This window comes from Lutra lutra, chromosome 5 (genome assembly GCF_902655055.1).
Source record: "Lutra lutra chromosome 5, mLutLut1.2, whole genome shotgun sequence".
Classification (NCBI taxonomy): domain Eukaryota; kingdom Metazoa; phylum Chordata; class Mammalia; order Carnivora; family Mustelidae; genus Lutra; species Lutra lutra.
Genome location: NC_062282.1, coordinates 70883086 through 70903298, shown reverse-complemented (window position 1 = coordinate 70903298; position 20213 = coordinate 70883086). Strand labels below are relative to the sequence as shown.

General features: G+C 35.8%; 1 protein-coding gene across 7 annotated transcripts in view; it reads left to right on the top strand.

The window, feature by feature from the left end:
• The window catches only part of RAPGEF6 (Rap guanine nucleotide exchange factor 6), a 192975-nt gene that overhangs the window by 109104 nt on the left and 63658 nt on the right, over positions 1–20213 (top strand). For all 7 annotated transcript variants that reach the window (XM_047729928.1, XM_047729923.1, XM_047729924.1 and 4 more), the window contains 7 exons: positions 737–873; positions 3202–3360; positions 3955–4107; positions 8686–8850; positions 11886–11993; positions 14159–14362; positions 17191–17299. In XM_047729928.1, coding sequence (XP_047585884.1) covers positions 737–873; positions 3202–3360; positions 3955–4107; positions 8686–8850; positions 11886–11993; positions 14159–14362; positions 17191–17299 — 1035 coding nt within the window. The remainder of the gene's footprint in view (positions 1–736; positions 874–3201; positions 3361–3954; positions 4108–8685; positions 8851–11885; positions 11994–14158; positions 14363–17190; positions 17300–20213) is intronic.

Here is a 20213-nt window from a genome sequence, read left to right as displayed (position 1 = left end):
ATTTTTAATGATAAAGAATTGTATACTGTGTTCTTTTCACAGTTTTTAAAAAATTGAAATATAATTATGTCCCAGTTATCTGGGTAGATAGCACCTTAGAGTTAATTCTTTTACATCTCTTAGCTGACTGCTTGTATATGTATTTCTCCCTTAATATTTATCTTTATTACTCATGTATCTGTACCAGTAATGTTGGCCTAAGGCAGGCACTCATAAACATTAGTTGGTTATAAAGAGTTACCTTGCAGCTGATTCAACAGTTGGGAATTAGAATTCAGATTTGTTACCCTTCATTGCTTAATTGTTGAAATTTATTTTTTTAACTCTATTCCAGTAAGAACTAGACAAAAGACTTTTTTGCTAATCTGTTAGATGGAAAGATGTCACTAACTTAACTACCGTGGAGTGATATCTCAGAGTAGGAAAATTAGCCTCGTTTCAGTCTCTGGGTTTCTGATACTCTCTGGAGGTTGTGAATTCTTGGTATCTTCCAATATGCCTATTTTTGTGTGTGTGATTCTGAAATATCTATTAAATCATTTTGTGTGTGTGTGTGTGTGTGTGTGTGTGTTTCTTTAACCAGCAGTCATCTTGTACCTTGTTTGCTCGTGTTAGCAACATAAATTCATAGGTTGATTAGGAAATTGGGTATTCAATTCTAGATTTTATTGGATCTTTAAAGTGTAGCCTTTAATGGTGTCTATACCAAAATTCCTTTTTTTTTTTTTTTTGATAGAACAATTAATGGAGTTTATGCACCAGCTCCCTGCTTTTGCAAACATGACCATGTCTGTAAGGAGAGAACTCTGCACAGTGATGATTTTTGAAGTGGTCGATCAGGCTGGAGCTATTATTCTTGAAGATGGGCAAGAGGTAGGCTCGCATATTAATGTTGTATATTATTTAGTGTGGCAGCTAATTTTTAGAATGATTTAATTTCCATAAACTTATGTAAATCTTTACTTTTTTTTACATGAATGCTGAGTTTGGGTTTGTTACAGTTTCTGAAGATGCAGGTTTTTATTTTTGTTTTTGCTTTGCTTTGTCTTTTTATTTCCCAGCAGTGAACTAGTATAGAACAGATGTTCAATAAATAATGCCCATTGAACCAGAGTTGTTTCTCTCAAGTTTTAATACTTTTAAAAAAAATTCTTAATCTTTGTGTATTTATGTCATTATTTAAAATATTTGTTATTTACTTACTCTCCTTATCCATTTTTTATGTTATACATTAAAAGAAGTAAAATGGGGGCGCCTGGGTGGCTCAGTGGGTTAAGCCGCTGCCTTCGGCTCAGGTCATGATCCCAGGTCCTGGGTTCGAGCCCCGCATCGGGCTTTCTGCTCAGCAGGGAGCCTGCTTCCTCCTCTCTCTCTGCCTGCCTCTCTGCCTACTTGTGATTTCTCTCTGTCAAATAAATAAATAAAATCTTAAAAAAAAAAATAAAATAAAATAAAAGAAGTAAAATGTATTGATATCTATGCCTCTTGGTGGAGTCCTGTCACTTGAGACATTTATGTGGTGGCAGTTCTATATTAAGAAATGTTTGGCTGGTAACTTTGTGTGGGTGAAGGGAGGATGCAGAGGGATTACTGCTGTTAGGAATTACTTCAGTTTTTCTTATCAAACTATTATTAATTAATAAAAATTAATGCTGACATATCAGCCAATGAGAATTGTCATATACTGCTAAAAGGAATATAAGTAGCATTTCTGGAAAGTCATTTAGAAATTTTTAACATGGGCCTTGAAGAATTAACAGTCTATCCTGTTTCACTCATCATGAATGTCTTGGTTCAGTACATAATATAAAACTCAGTTATGCCAAAAGATGTTCATTGCAACATATTTATAATAAAAATTGGAAATGACTAAAATGTAATTCAGTAATCAATGGTTAAGTAATTATTATATGCCTGCAAAAGTAATATGTAGGCATTCAAGTTATTTTAAAATTTGATGGCATCTCTTTGAAGGCAGGGGCCTTATCTTTAGCTTTATTTACATGTTTTTCCCCATATCCTAAACATCTGGCACATAGGATATACTCAAGAAAAAAGTTTCATGAACAATTGAATTTACTATTAAGTTTTCTTAAAAGGCAAGACAGTCTACTAACTGTTTCAGCAGTTTAAAGTATATAAACGTGGAGAAACTAAACTTCTAACAACTGTATAAACAGTGGCATTTTGAAGAACTTTTCCACAAATTTTTATATTCTCTTAATTTTCCACAGTTCTGTCAGCAAAAATTTATTGTTTGCCTACTTTGTGCTGGGTACTGTTCTAGACACAGGGAGTGTAGTGGTGGAAAAACTAGACACAGTCCCTGTTCGCAAGCAATTTTATGTTATCCACAAATTGCACAGTGAGTGAATTTCATATTTGAAATAACAAAAAAAAAAAACAACCCACGCTTTTGGAAAAAAAAAATGTTTGCTACTGATTCTCCTTCAGAACTGATAATCCAGATTTCTCTTGAATCACCTTTAAACTGTTGAGACTGTAGGCTGATAAGAAGCATACTAAAGGAGAGTAAGTGGTCTTTCCCTCATACACATCGAATTAACTTCTAGGAGCATCATATGTTGCTATATAAGTGAAGGCAATATTTTCTTAACATTAAGAGAAATTTTCAGTATTTTGTCAACTATGCCTTAAAATTCAGGGTTTTAGTAATCTTTCTGAATTAATTACTAGCTATCTTTTTGTTTTTTCTTTTGAATGTTTACCATGTCCTAGGCACTGTTCTAAGCACTCAGTATGTTTCTTAGTATGTTTAAACTCATTAAGACAAAGGTCCTATGATAGGTATTCTTGTTAAGCCCACTTAGAAATCAAGAGATTGGGGCACTGAGAGGTTAAATAACTTGCCCAGAGTCACTCACCCAATTAGTGGCAGGGACTGGATGCAGATTTCAGGAGCTTATAATTTTAACCATTGCATCATTTTACTCTGATTTTCTCATTTGGTCAATTATGAAAGCCCTTCTGATGTCATTTCATGACTAAAAGAAGAAAGAATAAAATAAGCTTTATTAGTTTGCATAGACAGGCATAGGATGTTTTCTGACAGAGTATAAAGTAATATAACCAGATCCTTTTCTTTTCTAAAATACAAGTTCCATGTGTTGATTATATGTCAAAGATAATGTATAACTATCTTTTTGAGAATATTCTTAAAACCTGTCTTTTTCTCTGTAGCTTGACTCATGGTATGTTATTTTAAACGGCACTGTAGAAATCACTCATCCAGATGGAAAAGTTGAAAATCTCTTTATGGGAAATAGTTTTGGAATTACTCCCACTCTGGATAAGCAGTACATGCATGGAGTTGTTAGAACTAAAGTAGATGATTGTCAGGTAAGTTTATCTCTTTGCTCTTGTATTCTTGGTTGTTGATTTAAAATGGCAGAGCCTCTTTTTTCTTCCTCAAAATAAAATAGCTTGATTTGAAAATTGGGAGTTTTCAGAACCTCACAGTTAATAAAAGGAAACTAAATTTTATGTCTGATTCAAACATTTGTGGAATTGAACAAAGTACAAATTTTTAGAAGAGATTATATGAAATGTTGGTTTGTTAAATCTCTATTGGGTAATAGCCAGCTTAGTCCTTTTTTTTTTCTTTCTTTTTTACATAAAGGAAAAAAATAGGAACTTCAAAGTTCTGTTTGTTTCTAACTTACTCCTGCTTCATGTTTTCTTTGCTTAGTGTCCGTTTTGAGAGAAGTAGAAGCTCACTTCTCCTTTTAGAGCAGAATTCAAAAGGATTTAACCTCTTTTGTGTCTTTGTACGTGAATTATTTATTTCACCTTGATTTTTGTTAAGGGTTAAAGGGATTGTATAAAAAAGAACTGATGCCACTCGATTTCTTACCTTTGTGTTCGGCCTTGGTGCACAGTGATATATTTATGTACTACAGGTTCATTAACTGTCCCCATGTTATTCTCGGACAGTTTGTCTGCATAGCCCAGCAGGATTATTGGAGAATTTTAAATCATGTGGAGAAAAATACCCATAAAGTTGAGGAAGAGGGAGAAATTGTTATGGTACATGAGCACCGTGAACTAGATCGGAGTGGAACCAGGAAAGGACACATTGTAATCAAGGTGGGTGTTTTTATTTATTATTCTAGACACTGATAGAATAAAACTTTCTTATTTATAAGGCTTTGAACCACTTTTTGTGCAGTGCAAGATAATTGTGTTAATTGTGTTAATTCTGTTCTTTTCCTTTTTTCTACATTGGGTTTTACACATTTTAATAAGCATGACATTGGCATTTAATATTAGTATGGGTAGGATATTATTTTAGAATACAATGGTTAAAGTGTTCCTTTTCAAATTTATTTTATGATCCATTGATAATGGGAGTTGATTTCATCAAACACAGCAATAAGTCAGAGAAAAAAATACCATATGGTTTCACTCCTATATGAATTTAAGAAAGAAAACAAATGGACATTGGGTGGGACGGAAACCAAGAAACAGACTCTTAACTGTAGAGAACAAACTGAGGTTGCTACATGGAAGGTGGTGGGGGAGATGGGTTAAATGAGGAGATGGGTATTAAGGAGGGCACTTGTTGACAGTGCACGCTGGGTTTTGTATATAAGTGATGAATCACTGAATTGTACACCTGAAACTAATATTACACTGTATGTTAACTAACTGGAATTTAAATTAAAACGTTTGAAACTTAAAAAATAGTAGCACTATTTAGAAACAAAACAGAAAATGAAAGGACTAATCACAAAAGTATGAAGAATGGTAGATGAAGATGCAGAATGGTTACTGGATATTTATGGTATTGAAATAGGTATTATCTTCTCTGAACCTCAGTTTTCTTATCTGAAAATGATATGTCAAGATTTTATTAGGGCTAAATGAGGTAAATCAAAAACCTTAGCACATTGTAGAGTCTGAATACTAATCCCCATACTGTTTTCTCTAGCTCCCTCCCCCTACCCTTTTTCCACTTGCCCCCTTGTCTCCCTCCTCCCCCTCCAGTATCTTCCAGTACCCTATCTCCTGGAAGATCTCTAGATTGTAAGATAGAGAAATTATAGTTGAAATAGAGGAAATAAAAACATATAACCATTTCTCTTTTCAACCTAGTCTTGGTTGCAAAGTAAGTAAATGTGTTGTTATTCATTACAAATGCATGAACTAACTTACTTAATAGTGTGAAGCACTAATGTCAGATCCATTTTCCCTCAGGAGTCAGACTATTCTGCAACACTTTTTCTTTTCCTAAACTGATAAGAATAAGCTTTGTATGTAGAAAAGATAAACATATGGGTGGATTGCACAGACTGTTTTTTTATGGGAGCTCATGTTTTTTTGACTCTCTGTTTTTAAGTAATTACAACCTTAGAGAATAGTTGCAAGAAGAGTGCTGAGCTCCCTCACTCTGAATCCCTAACTGCTTGTTGGCATTCCACTGCAGTTTCTCCACTGTCGCGGTCTTTCTCTGAATCATTTGAGAACAGTCTGCAAGTGTGATGCATCACTCCTGAATATTCCATTGTGTATTTCCTAAAAACAACACTGTCCTACAGAAACACCATGGAACCCTTCAAGTTGGAAATAAAAATTGATACAGTACAACCATTCAGCCCACAGACCTTATTTAGATTTTCACCAACTATCTCAGCAATGGCTTTTGTCCTTTCTCATCCAGCATCTCACCAGGAACACAGTAGCATTTAGTTGTCATATGTCACTTGAGTCTGCTCTAGGAACAGTTTTTTTCTGTTCATATTCTCAGCAGTTTTAAAGAACACACCTTTTATTCTGTAGTGTCATTGGATCTTTCCAATGTTTCCTCATGAGCAGACACAACTCATGCTTTTCTGGTAGGAATTCCACAGAAATGATGTCCTGTTCTTCTCTCTGCATTGTATTAGGGAATATGTAATGTCAACCTGTCCCTCCCACCATTGGTAAAATCTGCTGTAAACATCTGGTCATGTTGATGTCTGTCAGATTTCTTCACTATCAAGTCACCACTATACCATTTGTAATTGTTAAGTGTTTGGAGGAGAGATGTTTTGGCATAGTGTCTGTATGTTCTGCTAACTTCTGTCCTCCAGTCTTCCATTGACTCTTGCCTGAAATGGTGATTTTTTGTCCCTCCCACCTTTTTTTTTTTTTTTTTTTTTTTTACATTTATTATCTTTTTCTCTAAGGATGAAAATTCCCTTTTCTCCCATCAGTTCAGTTTTACTGGCATGGATTTTTGTGTTATACTCTCTATCGTCGTTCCAGTGGTCAAGTTGTCCCAAATCTGGCTAAGGAGACCTTCATAAGGCTGTCTCCTGTATTCTTTTGATATGTCCCCATCCTTTCTTGAGAGCTTTCTTATTATGGCAAAACATGATGTTCAGGCTCATCTTGTGCTTTTCCTGTTCCAGCTTTGGAATCAGCCATTTCTCCAGAGAGCCCTAGATCCTCCTAATGGAGAATAGCATTTAAAAACTAAGATCTGTGGGGGGCTGCTCTGGCTGGCTGAGTTGGTGGACCATGCTACTCTTGATCTTAGCTTTGTGGGTTTGAGCCTCAATTGGGTGGAGAGATTACATAAAAATAAAATCTTTTAGGGGTGCCTGGGTGGTTCATTTGGCTAAGCATCTCCTTTTGGCTCAGATCCTGATCCCAGGATGCTGGGATCGAGCCCTAAGTCAGACTCCCTGCTCAGTGGGTAGTCTGTTTCTCTCCCTCCTGTTGCCCCCCGCCGCCACCACTGGTGTCTCTCGCGCTCTCTTTCTCTCTGGCTCTCTCGCTCACTCAAATGAATAAAATCTTCTTACAGCGACCACCAGCACCACCCAAGATCTTGGCACTTAGTCTTTCATTCTACTTGGGTGTTATTTCTTTTAGAGCCTTTGATCAGACACTGCAAGAAAAGATGTATATGTATTTACTATACTATATAGTATATTTATATTAAATGTATATTTACAGTAAATGCATATGCACCTATAACTTTGTATGTGATTCCATCCACTTGTAATACTCAGGAGTTCATACCAGCATTTCCAGTTCCAGTGCTATACCACAGTTTTTCCTGTCTTTTCTCTTTTCATATTTGTAACTGCCTTCTCCAGGAGTGGCTCTTGTTATGCTCTCTGTATTTATTTGCTTGCTCATTGTAACCAGTCTCTATCATGCCAGTGTCACCATTCCATTCATCTCCTTTGCCTACCAGCTCTGCTCATCCTGTCTCCCAGAATCCCACCTTGTTGGATACTAGTGAGCCCTTTGGTGACATGCTGCTGCCTTTTTTTTTTTTTTTTAAAGATTTTATTTATTTGAAAGAGTGAGAGAGAGAGAGAGAGCATGAGAAGGGGAAGGGTCAGAGGGAGAAGCAGACTCCCTGCCCAGCAGGGAGCCTGATGCAGGCCTGGAGCCCAGGACTCCAGGATCACAACCTGAGGCAATTGCTTAACCAACTGAGCCACCCTGATGCTCTGGTGACATGCTTCTGCATGACTGTGGGGCTCACCTTTAAATATAGTTTTGAATATATGGCTTAGTCTCTGTAGGTATACTGCCCTAGTGATTTAACCAGTCAGAATAATGGCCTTTCTTTAAAATGTTGATGAGTTCTTCCCCCAACTTAACTATACATGATTTAAGAACCAGATTTAAAGACCTCAACTCAAGATTGGCTTGTGAAAGTTAAGCCCAACTTCGTACTATTTGACTTAGATTGTTTTAGAGGGTGGAAAAAGAATAGGAATGCACCTGTGGTTGCCTCATCCCTTAAATGTTATATGAAAAACCTTACTTTGACTTCATTCTAGAGAAATGATTTATATACCTTTCTTTAAATTCTTAGATAACATTGTTAGTATTGATGTATGTTTACCATACAGTTATTCTCATCAGTGAAATTGGGTGAATTGAAATTTGATGTTATGGACAGCAGTTGCTTTTTATATTTGGTTTAGCATATGGTTTATCTCCACACTTTTGAAAAGGCTGCAAAGGTAATTTTAACACTGATTCAGAAGCTTAAAGCAGAGCAGTAGATAAATGTTGTTTACATTTCTTTTTATAAATCTGGAGACAGGCAAGCAGTTAAAACTCTGAATTAATGTAAAAACTATATATAGAACTTCTGGTTCCTCTCAGAATGGTGAACTAGCATGGAGAAACCGTAGAAAAAGAAACTTCTTTTCTAGGAAGTAAGAACAGCAAAACACACCGTCTTAAACTGGTGCACTGCTCCTATAGCCTGGGGCAGAAGAGATTTGAAGATGATTAAATTTGGAGGGAAGGTTTTGTTTTGTTTTGTTTTTTAAGTTTACCTTCTTCTATCTGGTGGCTTAAGACGTCATCTCCCTGCCTCTACCAACTGTGGAAAAATGACAGAAAAAGCCCCAATAGGGGTAAATCGCTGAATTTCAAAAGCCCTGCCAGGATGAAATGACAATTAAACAGATAAAACTGAGTAAATGCTTTTGGGTATTTTCATTCCTCTGCCTTTTCTCTTTTTCAACTTCTGGGTGCTGATGGACTGCAATCTGTAAAGGACTACCTTCTCCCACTGCTAAGTATTTTAACAGTGAAACTCTGCTTTGAGGAATTGTGTAATAGAGTGACTACAAAGGAAAGTATTAGTAGAGTTTTTTTGTTTCTTCAGCTATTTGTTTATCATCTTTTCTGTCCTTGGATTTTTAGGCAACACCTGAGCGTCTCATCATGCATTTAATAGAAGAACATTCTATTGTGGACCCAACTTATATAGAAGATTTCCTACTAACTTACAGGACATTTCTTCAAAGTCCTTTGGATGTTGGGATCAAACTGTTGGAATGGTTTAAAATTGACAACTTACGGGATAAGGTTGGTTTTATAAATATGAAGGGCATGGAAGTGATTTTAACCTATAAATTATATTCATAAAACCTTACACTTGATAAATATTTATTTTGATAACAAAATTTACTTCACCTAAAAAACATAGATCTACTTAGTTATTTTTGAGGAAAAAAGCATGTTAAAAAGTTGATATAAGCCTTTAAAGCTAAAAACTGAAATAAGCTGTGGTATAGCTATAAACTCAGAGAACATGATAGCTGCATAAGAATATTTTTGAACTTTATCAAAATGTTTGTTTCTGAAAGAGATCAGTAAAACATTTAAAACTTAATAGTTTAGAAAGAATATTTACCAAGTAAATTATATTTAGGGGAGCTTAAGATTGTTTGTAAGCCCCAAAATAGAAATATGTTGATTTTTGAATTAAAGACTTTATAATAATTTTGAAACAGTCTTTTTGACCTTAATATTTTTCTGTTGTGACCTATTTTAAATCTACATTTGAGTTTTGTTTTTTATTTTTGGATGTTGTTTTTTTTTTTTACATTAAACATTGCTAATTTAAATTATCTTACCTTATTTCATGGGATATTTGTACATCAGTGGAAAGACTAGCAATACCTCAGCAAAAAACTTGAGGAAGTTACTTATTTTAAGAAAAATAAAAGTAGGATCATAATTGCTTGGTATGTCTTTCTGAGTTGTACCTTTTTTTTTATTATTAACATATAATGTATTATTTGTTTCAGGGGTACAGATCTGTGATTCATCAGTCTTATATATAGTACATAGCCGTCACCAAGACACATACCCTCCCCAATATCCATCATCTGAGTTATATTTTTTAAGATTTTATTTATTTATTTGACAGAGATCACAAGTAGGCAGAGAAGCAGGCAGAGAGAGAGGAGGAAGCAGGCTCCCTGCTGCACAGAGAGCCCAATGCGGGGCTCGATCCCAGGACCCTGGGATCATGACCTGAGCTGAAGGCAGAGGCCTCAACCTACTGAGCCACCCAGGCAGCCCCCTGAGTTACATCTTGAGAAATTAATTAGATGTACCTGGACTTGGGAATTCCATTATTAAGGAAACTAAAGTGTTTAAACCAAAGGCTTGCCTCCCCACCCCCTTTGGAGTTATATGTAGTTAACTCAGTTGCTGAGGAGATAAAGGCATGCTGAAGAATGAGCAAAACTATGAGTGAAAGACAAGTAGATATTCACATGCAAAAGAATGAAATTGGACCCTTACCTTATCCCATACACAAAATTAACTCAAAATGAGTCAGAGACCCTAAATACAGGAGCTAAGACTATAAAACTCTTAAAAGAAGAGGTTAAAAATCATGACCTTATTAAACTTTTTTGTATTCATATGTATTGTTTAAATCTTTTACAATGATATGTGCTGTTTTTACTAAAATAAAACCTCTTCTTTTAAAACTTAAAAAAAAAAAAAAAAGACCTTGGATTTGGCAGTCGTTTCTTAGATACGTTATCCAAAGCACAAACAACAAAGGAAAAAAAATTAAAAACAGATAAACTTCATCAAAATTAAAGCCTTACATTGAAAGAAAAGGCCACATATCGAATAGGTGAAATATATTTGTAAATATATTATATCTAATAAGGGTCTAGTATCCAGAATGTATAAAGAATCCTTATAGTTCAACGGCAAAAAGACAACATAAAAATGGGCAAAAGACTTGAATAGACTATTTTTCCAAAGAAGATACATAAATGGCTAGCAAACACATGAAAAAGATGTTCAACACCATTATTCATAGGAAAATGCAAATCAAGACCACAGTGAGATTCTACTTCACACCTACTAGGATGGCTTTTTAAAAGGAAAGGAAGTAACAACCATCACCAAAGATGTGGATGTGGAGAAAATGACATTCCCATACATTGTTGGTAGTAACATAAAATGTTACTGGTGCTCTGGAAAAAAGTTCGGCATTTCTTCAAAAAGTAAAACATAGAATTACCAGATAGCCCAGCACTTCTCCTAGGTATTTATCCATAAGAACTGAAAACAGGTATACAAACAGAAACTTAGATATAGATGTTCCTAGCACTATTGACAATAGCCAAAAGGTAGAGACAACCCTTATGTCCATAAACTGATGAATGGGGAACAAAGTGTGGTATAGCCATGTAATGAAATGTCTTTGAGCCATAAAAGGGAAAGTAGTACATGCCGCAACATGGATGAACCTTGAACACGTAATGCTAAGTGAAAGAAGCCAGACATGAAAGGTCACATTTTATGTGAAATATCCCACAGACATAATACAGAGAGACAGAAAAGCATATTAGTGGCTGCTGGGAGAAAGGGCAGAAGGTGAGATGACTCCATAATCAGAAGGGGTTTCCTTTTGGGGTGATAAAAGTGTTCTGGAACCTAGGTAGTGATGATAGTTGCACACCATTGTGAAGGTACTAAATGCCACTGAGCTGTATACCTAAAAGTGGTCTAAATGTTGGCTTTTATGTGTATTCTACCTCAGTTTATATATAAATTAAATTACTTCCATTGCTAGGTGTATGATTCAGTTCAGCTTCCATTAACTTTTCTGTTAATCTGTGACATGAAGTAAGCAAATCACTTTACAACTTTGAAAAGTCACGGTATTTATAATACGGCAAGTTCAGGTGTGCTTATGTTAAGACTTATAGTTAAACATGTGCTCGACTATATAAACACTTTTGATATGATTGCCTACCCTTAGAAGCTCACATTTTAGGATACTTTCTGAGGTATACATCCTATGTATTTCTTACAGCTTAGCATGCAGGTTTGTGGTTTTGTTTTTTTTTTCCACTGAGGGTATACTCTTGGCCCTCTCTGCCTTCTTGTGTCCTCCAGGAAACAAAAGGTCAAACTAAACCATGCCTCTCTATTAGGATGAACCTTTTGCATGCAGTATAGGGAGTGGGTAAAGGGATTAGCCATAAAACTCTGTTCCCCCTTGGTTTTTGGACATGCTTTTGGAATATACTCAGCAGAAAGAAAGCCTCTCATAACTGTATGCTGCCTCCTTCATGTTTCCACAGGTAACACGGATTGTGTTATTATGGGTAAATAATCATTTTAATGATTTTGAAGGTGATCCTGCTATGACTCAATTTCTGGAGGAATTTGAAAAAAATCTGGAAGATACAGTAAGACTTAAAAGAATTTATCTTCTTCAAGGTTTAGGGATTTTCCTCATTCCCAAATAAGAGCAATTCACAACTTTTATCTGTTTCTGTGTCTTGAATGTCTGCTCTGAGAACTTATAAATTTATATTTTAGATTCTGCTCATTTTCTGGCACTAACCCAAGCAAAAATCAGGCTTCCTTCTCACTCTTCTGTCTTCATATTAAGACTCATGAGAATGCTATCTCCAGTCACCCAAGCTTATGAACTGTGGTGTTTATGTGGGCTCCCTCTTTTCCTTGAATTCCCTGACCAAGATGTCCATTCATTGCTGAAGTCACCTAGGTCACTAATTGTGGCAGTACACATATTCCCTATAGCCCCTCTCTCTCCGCCATTCCTTTGTCACTCCAGTCACCTAGGTCACTAATTGTGGCAGTACACATATTCCCTATAGCCCCTCTCTCTCCGCCATTCCTTTGTCACTCCCCATTTAAAAATGGCCTCATTTAATCATGCCTCATCTGTTGTAATAGCTAGGTAATTTTAGTTCTAGTATTTTTTTCTAGTCCATTTTGTGTGGCCAAAGATTGTTTTTAAACTATAAATGAGACGAATATTTCTCTTTTTGTCAATGAACTAAAGTATTTCCTATCAAAGTAATTCCTCATATGTTCAGGCTCCTCACCTACATTTTAAGTCTTTTTATCTGTGCACCCTTGATTTTACCCAGCCAGATTATTTTATATTCTTTACCAGTTCTCAGGTTTAAATTCTTTTCTTCTAGTGTTGCTATTTGAACTCTGTGCAACTTTAAAGGCCTATTTTATGTATCAGCTCTACATTAGACATTCTGAGTCTCCCTTCTGCATGTGATTTTACTTGTTCTAAATATACGACACCTAAGATAACCCCCTCAAGGTCCTTTTAACTTACACAGTAGCTATTTATAATTCCATTTACTCTGACAGATACAAACTTTGAACTGCAACTGGATTTATATCCTCCAAGCAACTTGAAATTTTAGGAAGTAAATTAATAATGCAGTTCAGGAGTTAGTTTGCCTGAATTAACATTCAGACTGTACCACTTGTTAGACATGTAAACTTGGGCAAGTAGCCCAGCCTTTTCTGTAGTTGTCTTTATAAGTAGTAGCCCCTAGTTTCTGGGAATTGTTATAAGGATTATAATGAGCTAATAATAACAATCTGGGGGCCCAAGAACCATTGCTGTTACTCAGAGTGTAAGTGGATTGAGTTGAAAAAGGGACAAATAGGCAGGTTTCTGTCCATTGCCTTACCTCTTAGTTCCTGTAGCTTTCTCAGCAGCCCTTCAGCTCTATGCAAACAAAATGGGAAGAATGAACAGCTACAGGGAACTTGATTAAGAGGTGATAAGAAGCTTATCACCATCATTTGGGTTTTCTAGTGCCAGCTGTGTAGATATTTATGGGCTAATGGAAAACAGAAATTGCCTTACAGTATGGGATTTCTTTTTTGGTAATCATTCAGTCATCAGGTATTTATTCAGTTCTACTTGATACTCCCAAGGTGTTAGGAGAATAGGATCAGAACAGGTGTAAGGCGGGGCCTCTTTCCGGAAGAAACTTTAGCTGCTTTTTATGAGCATGAGTTATGAGGTTTACACATACTATGCTATTTGAGAATAGTTGAGTATTAAATTGATATTAAAATCTGAAATTGAGAATATTACTAAAGTTAGGAAAGATCTAAAATAATATGGGAATAATATACCCAGAAGAGGTAGGGACTTGAATGTGTCTTTCAGTATGACTGTATTTGGAAAGGTGGTTCAGGTCCTTTAAGGTTTTAAATGAAGGCTTATAAAGATTCTGGATTTATGTAACGGCCTGGAGATGAGCAAGATAGTAGTGGAGATGTATTAGGAAATTTTAGGCCACGAGAAGTAACGTTTTGTCTTCCATGAAGAGATATCATTTTGGAATCCTTTTGAGCCATTTTTAAAAATCATATTGTGAGATCGTTTTCTTGACAGCACTCTGGGTTGAAAGTTTGCCCTCCTTCAGCTTTATTTACCCTGGCTTCCATGTTCTTTACTCTCTATTTCAAGGTAACTCTAATTTTAATAATTTTAGGTGATTTTTAAAAGCCTTTAAGGGATACAGACATAAATTTATGTACATTATACCCTTTTTTATGTTTTTAGAAAATGAATGGTCATCTCCGGTTATTAAATATTGCCTGTGCTGCAAAGGCCAAGTGGAGACAGGTGGTATTGCAGAAGGCTTCCCGAGAGTCCCCTCTGCATTTCAGCCTTAATGGAGGGAGTGAGAAGGGGTTTGGTATTTTCGTTGAAGGAGTAGAACCTAGTAGCAAAGCTGCTGATGCTGGACTGAAACGTGGTGATCAGGTAAGTAAATAACCAACCACGTGAATTAAAGCCTTTTGGGAGGTATTTGTCTGCTGTTTTTTTTCACATGTGATATTTCTACAAGTAAGCATGATTCATTTAAGGAAATTCAATTAGAAATTAAAATGAGGGGTTCCTGGCTGGCTCAGTCGGGTAAGTATCTGCCATCAGCTCAGGTTGTGATCCTGGGGTCCTAGGATTGAGCCTCACGTGGGGTTCCTTGCTCAGTGGGGAGTCCGCTTCTCCCTCTGCCCTCCACTCATGCTTGCTTGTATGAGTACTCTCTTTCTCAAATAAATGAAATCTTTAAATATTAAAAAAAATGTAAGTGGCCAAAGATTACCATAAATGATGGTTTCAGCTTAAATAGTGTTCATATAAGTAACAGAACTACATGCATAAGCAGAGGGAGCCAGGTGAGGGACCAGGAAAAAGACACTAGGAGGAAGTTAGTGAGGATTTTATTTTCTCCATTAAGACTTTAGGTAGCTGTAGACCAAGCAGTGTGTTCCCAGATGTGATTCCTGACAACCTTGTTACTAAGAAATGTAATTCCTAAGCTCGCCTCAGTTCTGTTAATCATACTAGTCACATTCTACAGAGATGAGCTCTAGGAATCTGTATTTTAACACAGGTCTCTAGGTGGTTCTCATGCACACCAAAGAGTCATTTTTCAAATTAATGTGAATCACTTGGGAAGGTTATGTTTTCCCATTTTAAAATTCTGCTAGTTAATTTAACTCATTTAGAATATAGCTTTATTTTACTTTTAACTAAATCATACTAATGTACTTTCCTTTTAAAATAGGGGCGCCTGGGTGGCTCAGTGGGTTAAAGGCTCAGCCTTCAGCTCAGGTCGTGATCCCAGGGTCCTGGGATCGAGCCCCGCATCGGGCTCTCTGCTTAGCAGGGAGCCTGCTTCCTCGTCTCTCTCTGCCTGCCTCTCTGCCTACTGTTGCTCTCTGTCAAATAAATAAATAAAATCTTAAGAAAAAACACAATAAAATAAAATAAAATAATGAATACATTCACATTATTAAAAGTTTTACACTGCAGAACAGGGGTTCTCAACCAGGAGTGATTTCTCCCTCAGAAAACATTTGGCATGTCTGGAGGTATTGATGAGTCTCATGACCTGGGGGCTGCTACCATCATCTAGTGGGTAGAGGCCAAGGATGCTACTAAGCAACTTCCAACACGCTGCAGCAGTGCATCCCCCATAATAAGGAGTTACCCAGCCCAAATATCAAAGGGTTAAGAAGCTGATTTAGAGTTATAATGATCCCCTTCTTCCCCTGAGGGAACTTTTTAAAAATAGAGATTTCTGGGCCTAACTCCTCCACTCCAGTCATTAAGAATATCTAGTGCTAGAATTCTAGACTAGGTGTATTTATTGTTCTAGTATTTTAAACACATTTAAGCATCTCATTCTTCACAGAAAAAATAAAACAATGAAATCAAATTATTTCATTCTTGAGAGAAAATTTATCAGGTTTTATTTCTCTCGGTATCCCCAATTATTATTAAAAACCTGAAATTTTAGGTCTAGCTATTAAGTCATTTTTAATGTTGTTTATCTTCTTTTAAGAATACTCTTGACATTTACATTAACTTTTGTGAGTTTATCACTAACAGCCATGTACACATTTATACCTGTCTTACTGATTTCATTGATCACCTCCATTTCATATGCCCTGTGTCTCCATTGTTGTGTTTCATTTCACAGTTGTCTTCTAGTACTACCAGTACCTTTTCTAGTACTTTTCTCAAAAAGGGCCAGTAGGTACTATAGTTTTGTGTGTCCTTGCATGTCTGATAATGCTCTTGTTCAGTGGAGTATAATATTCGTTGGTCGTAGTTCTTTTTCCCTGAGAACTTTGATGTTACAGAAAAGTTTCACATCTTAGTATGCCCGGGAGAAGTCCAAACCAATCTTTATTTTTCTTTTCTAGCTTTCTTTGTCCCACTGCACAGTACTGCAAGTGATGCTTACAGATTCTTTGTTCTCTGTCCTTGGAATTTAGAATTTTCATTGGGATGTATTAAGTCTCTTCATTATCCTTACAGGTTACTATTTGAGACAGTTCAGTATGTAGACTCAAGACTTCTTTCAACTCTGAATTTTATTTCTGTGATTTTTTTTTCTTCTTATAATATTTTGCTTCTCAGTCTTTATTTTAATCTCGATGGGAGCGTTGCTCTATGCTCTCCCCCTTTTTTTCTCATTATGGTTATCTCTTTATCCTTTTTTGTTAGAATTAGTATTTTTTAAGAAAGCTTTCTATATGATTTTGAGGTACAGCCAAATTTGGGAAAGCCCTGCTTTGAAGGCTGAGCCATGTCATGTGGAAGGACTCATCACAGTGGTACTTTTTGCTTGACTTGTTGGTTCATTCATTGTCAGGAAATGATACTAGATGTATTTGGTGTATCACTTTTGAATGAGTTATCTCTCTTAAATGCAGTAAATTTGCACTTAGAAAATTTCAATAAAATTTGCACATATATACACTGGCACTAATTTTTATCATCTGATCTGACATGATTAAAATTTTTCCTTCATATATAAACTATACTGTGTTTTTTTTTTAAATGTCTTTAATCTTAGAGGGAGTGAACTTTCAAAAAAATGTTTTTAGTAGATATTTGGGGAAACAAAATATAGAGAAAAAAAATTAAGTAGTAACCCCACTTCTCACAGAGATAACCATTGTTCACATATGGGTGTATTTTGTTCAAGTTTTTTTTTTTTTTTCCACCATTAAACTTAAGGGTGCAGAAGTAACAGTTTTTGTCTTAATTTATATTTTACAAATGCTTTTTTCAAGATAATGGAAGTAAATGGACAAAACTTTGAAAATATTACATTTGTGAAGGCCCTTGAAATTCTAAGGAATAATACTCATCTTGCACTTACTGTGAAGACCAACATTTTTGGTGAGTTTTGTTGTGAAAACTGAGGCTTTTTGTTTGTTTTTTGATTTTGTTTGTTAATAAAAAGTAAAGTATTACAATGAAAAGACTAGTAAAATGTAAACATGTTCTCTCTGAGCTCTTAGAACATTTTTAGGATCCTTAGTGTTAAGATATGGTATTATGTATTCTAGAATTTCATTTTTTATTATTTGTATTATTTTGGTATCCTGGAAATAAGATTTAAAATAAGTATACAAGTACTTTCTATTAGTCATTTATGAAATATCTGCTGAGAAGGCACTGAGTGAATCTTAGAATGATCTGAATGAAGCATAAAAGTCATGGTTAGGCATTTATTCCCCCTGCTAATGTGCACATCATAGTACTGCTAAATTTTTAACTGCCTTTCTGATATAATAATATGAATGCCAGATTAGCTGTTCTGTGAAAATAAATTGAGTAAAACAATCAATGAATTCCAGATTTTGAATAATGGTATACTTTACCTTTCTATGTAATAATGCTGTGTTGGTGGTGTTTTGATCACGCTTCTGTTAGAATGAAGCAAAGAGTAAGCTTGTAGTTGTATTTTTTTTTTTCCCTTTTAGGGAAGACTTACTGTAACTTGGTTTCATTAGATACCAAAGGATATTCTCTGAAATTTCGAGAAGTGCAACAATAAAAACAGTATAATAATTTGAAAATTATCAAAGAAAATTTAACAGTCTTAATGAAGTAAGGAGGAAAAATTCATCTAGGTCATTTGGGTTGCAATTTGAAAACTAGGAGTTGAATTTAAAAGCTGTGCCTATGGAAGAGGAAGTGTGTTTTATTTTTTCACTTTGACTCTTCCTTATACTGCACTTAGTCATAGTGAAAAATGAAACATTTGATATTTTTCCTCTTTTCACTTGCATCCATTCTACTGAATTATGTCCTGTTAAATCTGATACATAACCATCTATTCACAATTTCCTAATACTATATAATTTAGTGTAAAATAAGTAAGCCTTCACAGTTTCTGTATTTCCTGAGCTTGAACTAGTAATCTAGAAACAAAACTTGTGGGTTAAATTAAAAAGATTCTGATTTTGTAAAATAAAGCAGAGCTTGCTCTGACACTGAGAGCAAATGATTCTCCATGCTTGACTTTCTTCAGCTGTATTTCATAAGATTCTTATATAGATCAAACACCTTTAACTTTTTGTGCCAGCACATAATAGTTACTAACTGATACCATACTATTACATATAAAGATATTGAGATAGTAAATTTGGTGGTTAATAGCAATGACCCCTGAGAGACAGAAAAAGGAGATCTGAAGGATATGAGAGGCAGGGAAGCCACAACCTTAAAACTCCTTGAGTCATGAGAAACAATTGCCCATCAGAACTCTAGACTGGATGTGGCAAAGGGTAGGCAGTATGTGGTAGTGCAAAGGGGGCCTGTGTCCTCAACACCTCGTTCCTTATCCTAGGCAGAATATGGTCAGCGACTTTTACCCCAAACAAACACCTAAGAGTATCTTGAAGGAATATTAATAAAGCATTTGTAGAAATGGAGCATTTTATTCTGGATGTCGTACCTGGAATAAAGCCCTAGTAACTCTGGCATTACAGTGAAGAAAATTTGCACAGTTAGGTCATCCTGTATAGAACACACAATGAGACCACCCACAAATAGGAGGGATGGCTCGGTCAGTTAAGCATCTATCTTCAGCCCAGGTTATGATCCCAGGGTCTTGGAATCAAGCCCCATATCAGGCTACCTGCTTACTGGGGAGTGCTCTTGTTGCTTTCCTATGCTATTTCCTCTACGTGTGTGTGTGTGTGTGTGTGTGTGTGTGTGTGTGTGCGCGCGCGCGCGCCCTCTTTCTCTCTCAAATAAAATCTTTAGAAGAAAGAAACAACCTACAGTTAGGAAAACTGACCAGAAGATAGATATGTTTAGATGATACCAGAGCAAACTATATTTAGTCTTTTTATGTTAATTAAAACTGATGGCCAGGCATAGGAGAACCAGGGTCATTGAGGAAGCATGGTGGAGAGCCTAATGAGTAAGCTTACAGATTCTGGAGAAAATAGTTAAAGAGAAGAAAAACATTTCCAGAGCTGTGCTCAGAGAGATTTAAAAATTCATCTCTTAAAACAAGAACAGGATATTAGTGAAAAAGGAACAGTCACTGAGAAAGAAATACCTCAGAGTGACTTAAAACATGGCAGCAAAGACAAAAACATACAGTAGAGGGGAGTAGGTAATAAAGTTGAGGAAATCTCCCAGACTATAGAACAACAATAAATAACATTGAGCATTATTTCAGGAAATGTAAAAGAAAATGTGGAAAATAAAGTATTCATGTAACAGTAATAGAGACTATACCAGAGTGAAAGAAGGATGTGACTCTTCTAATTTAAAAGTCCACCTAAAATCTGTGCAAAATGAATTAAACTTTGTTTTAACATTCTGTTTCCAGTACTGACTAAGAACAGTCAGAAAAGTTAGACTAAATATAAAAAGTAGCTACAAAGAAGTATAAAAATTCAAAAAGAGAGCTAGGAACTATCTGACACAGAACAGAGAGAGAAGCAGACCACAAAGAGGTGAACTGAAGCCGTATATCTCTGGGACATTGCCAGTATAGTAAAGCACCCGAGAGCCTTTTTGGGCAATAGACTCCCAGGAAAAGGCTATGGAGTTGAAATCCTGCAGTTGCTAGGAGCGCAAAGTCTGCATGTGTCAAATCCCTACCCCTCCCCACTGAAACTGTATCCCAAAAAGGTGTCTTTTTTTCCATGGACATTTTTAGTCCATAGATTGTAGCTGAGAAAAACGAACTGCTTGGTAAAAATCACAGGATTCTAGTTTAGAGAGTCCACCAGGGCTCAGACCACTCTCACATAAATGTCTATATTGAGCATTGGGAACTTGAACAGCT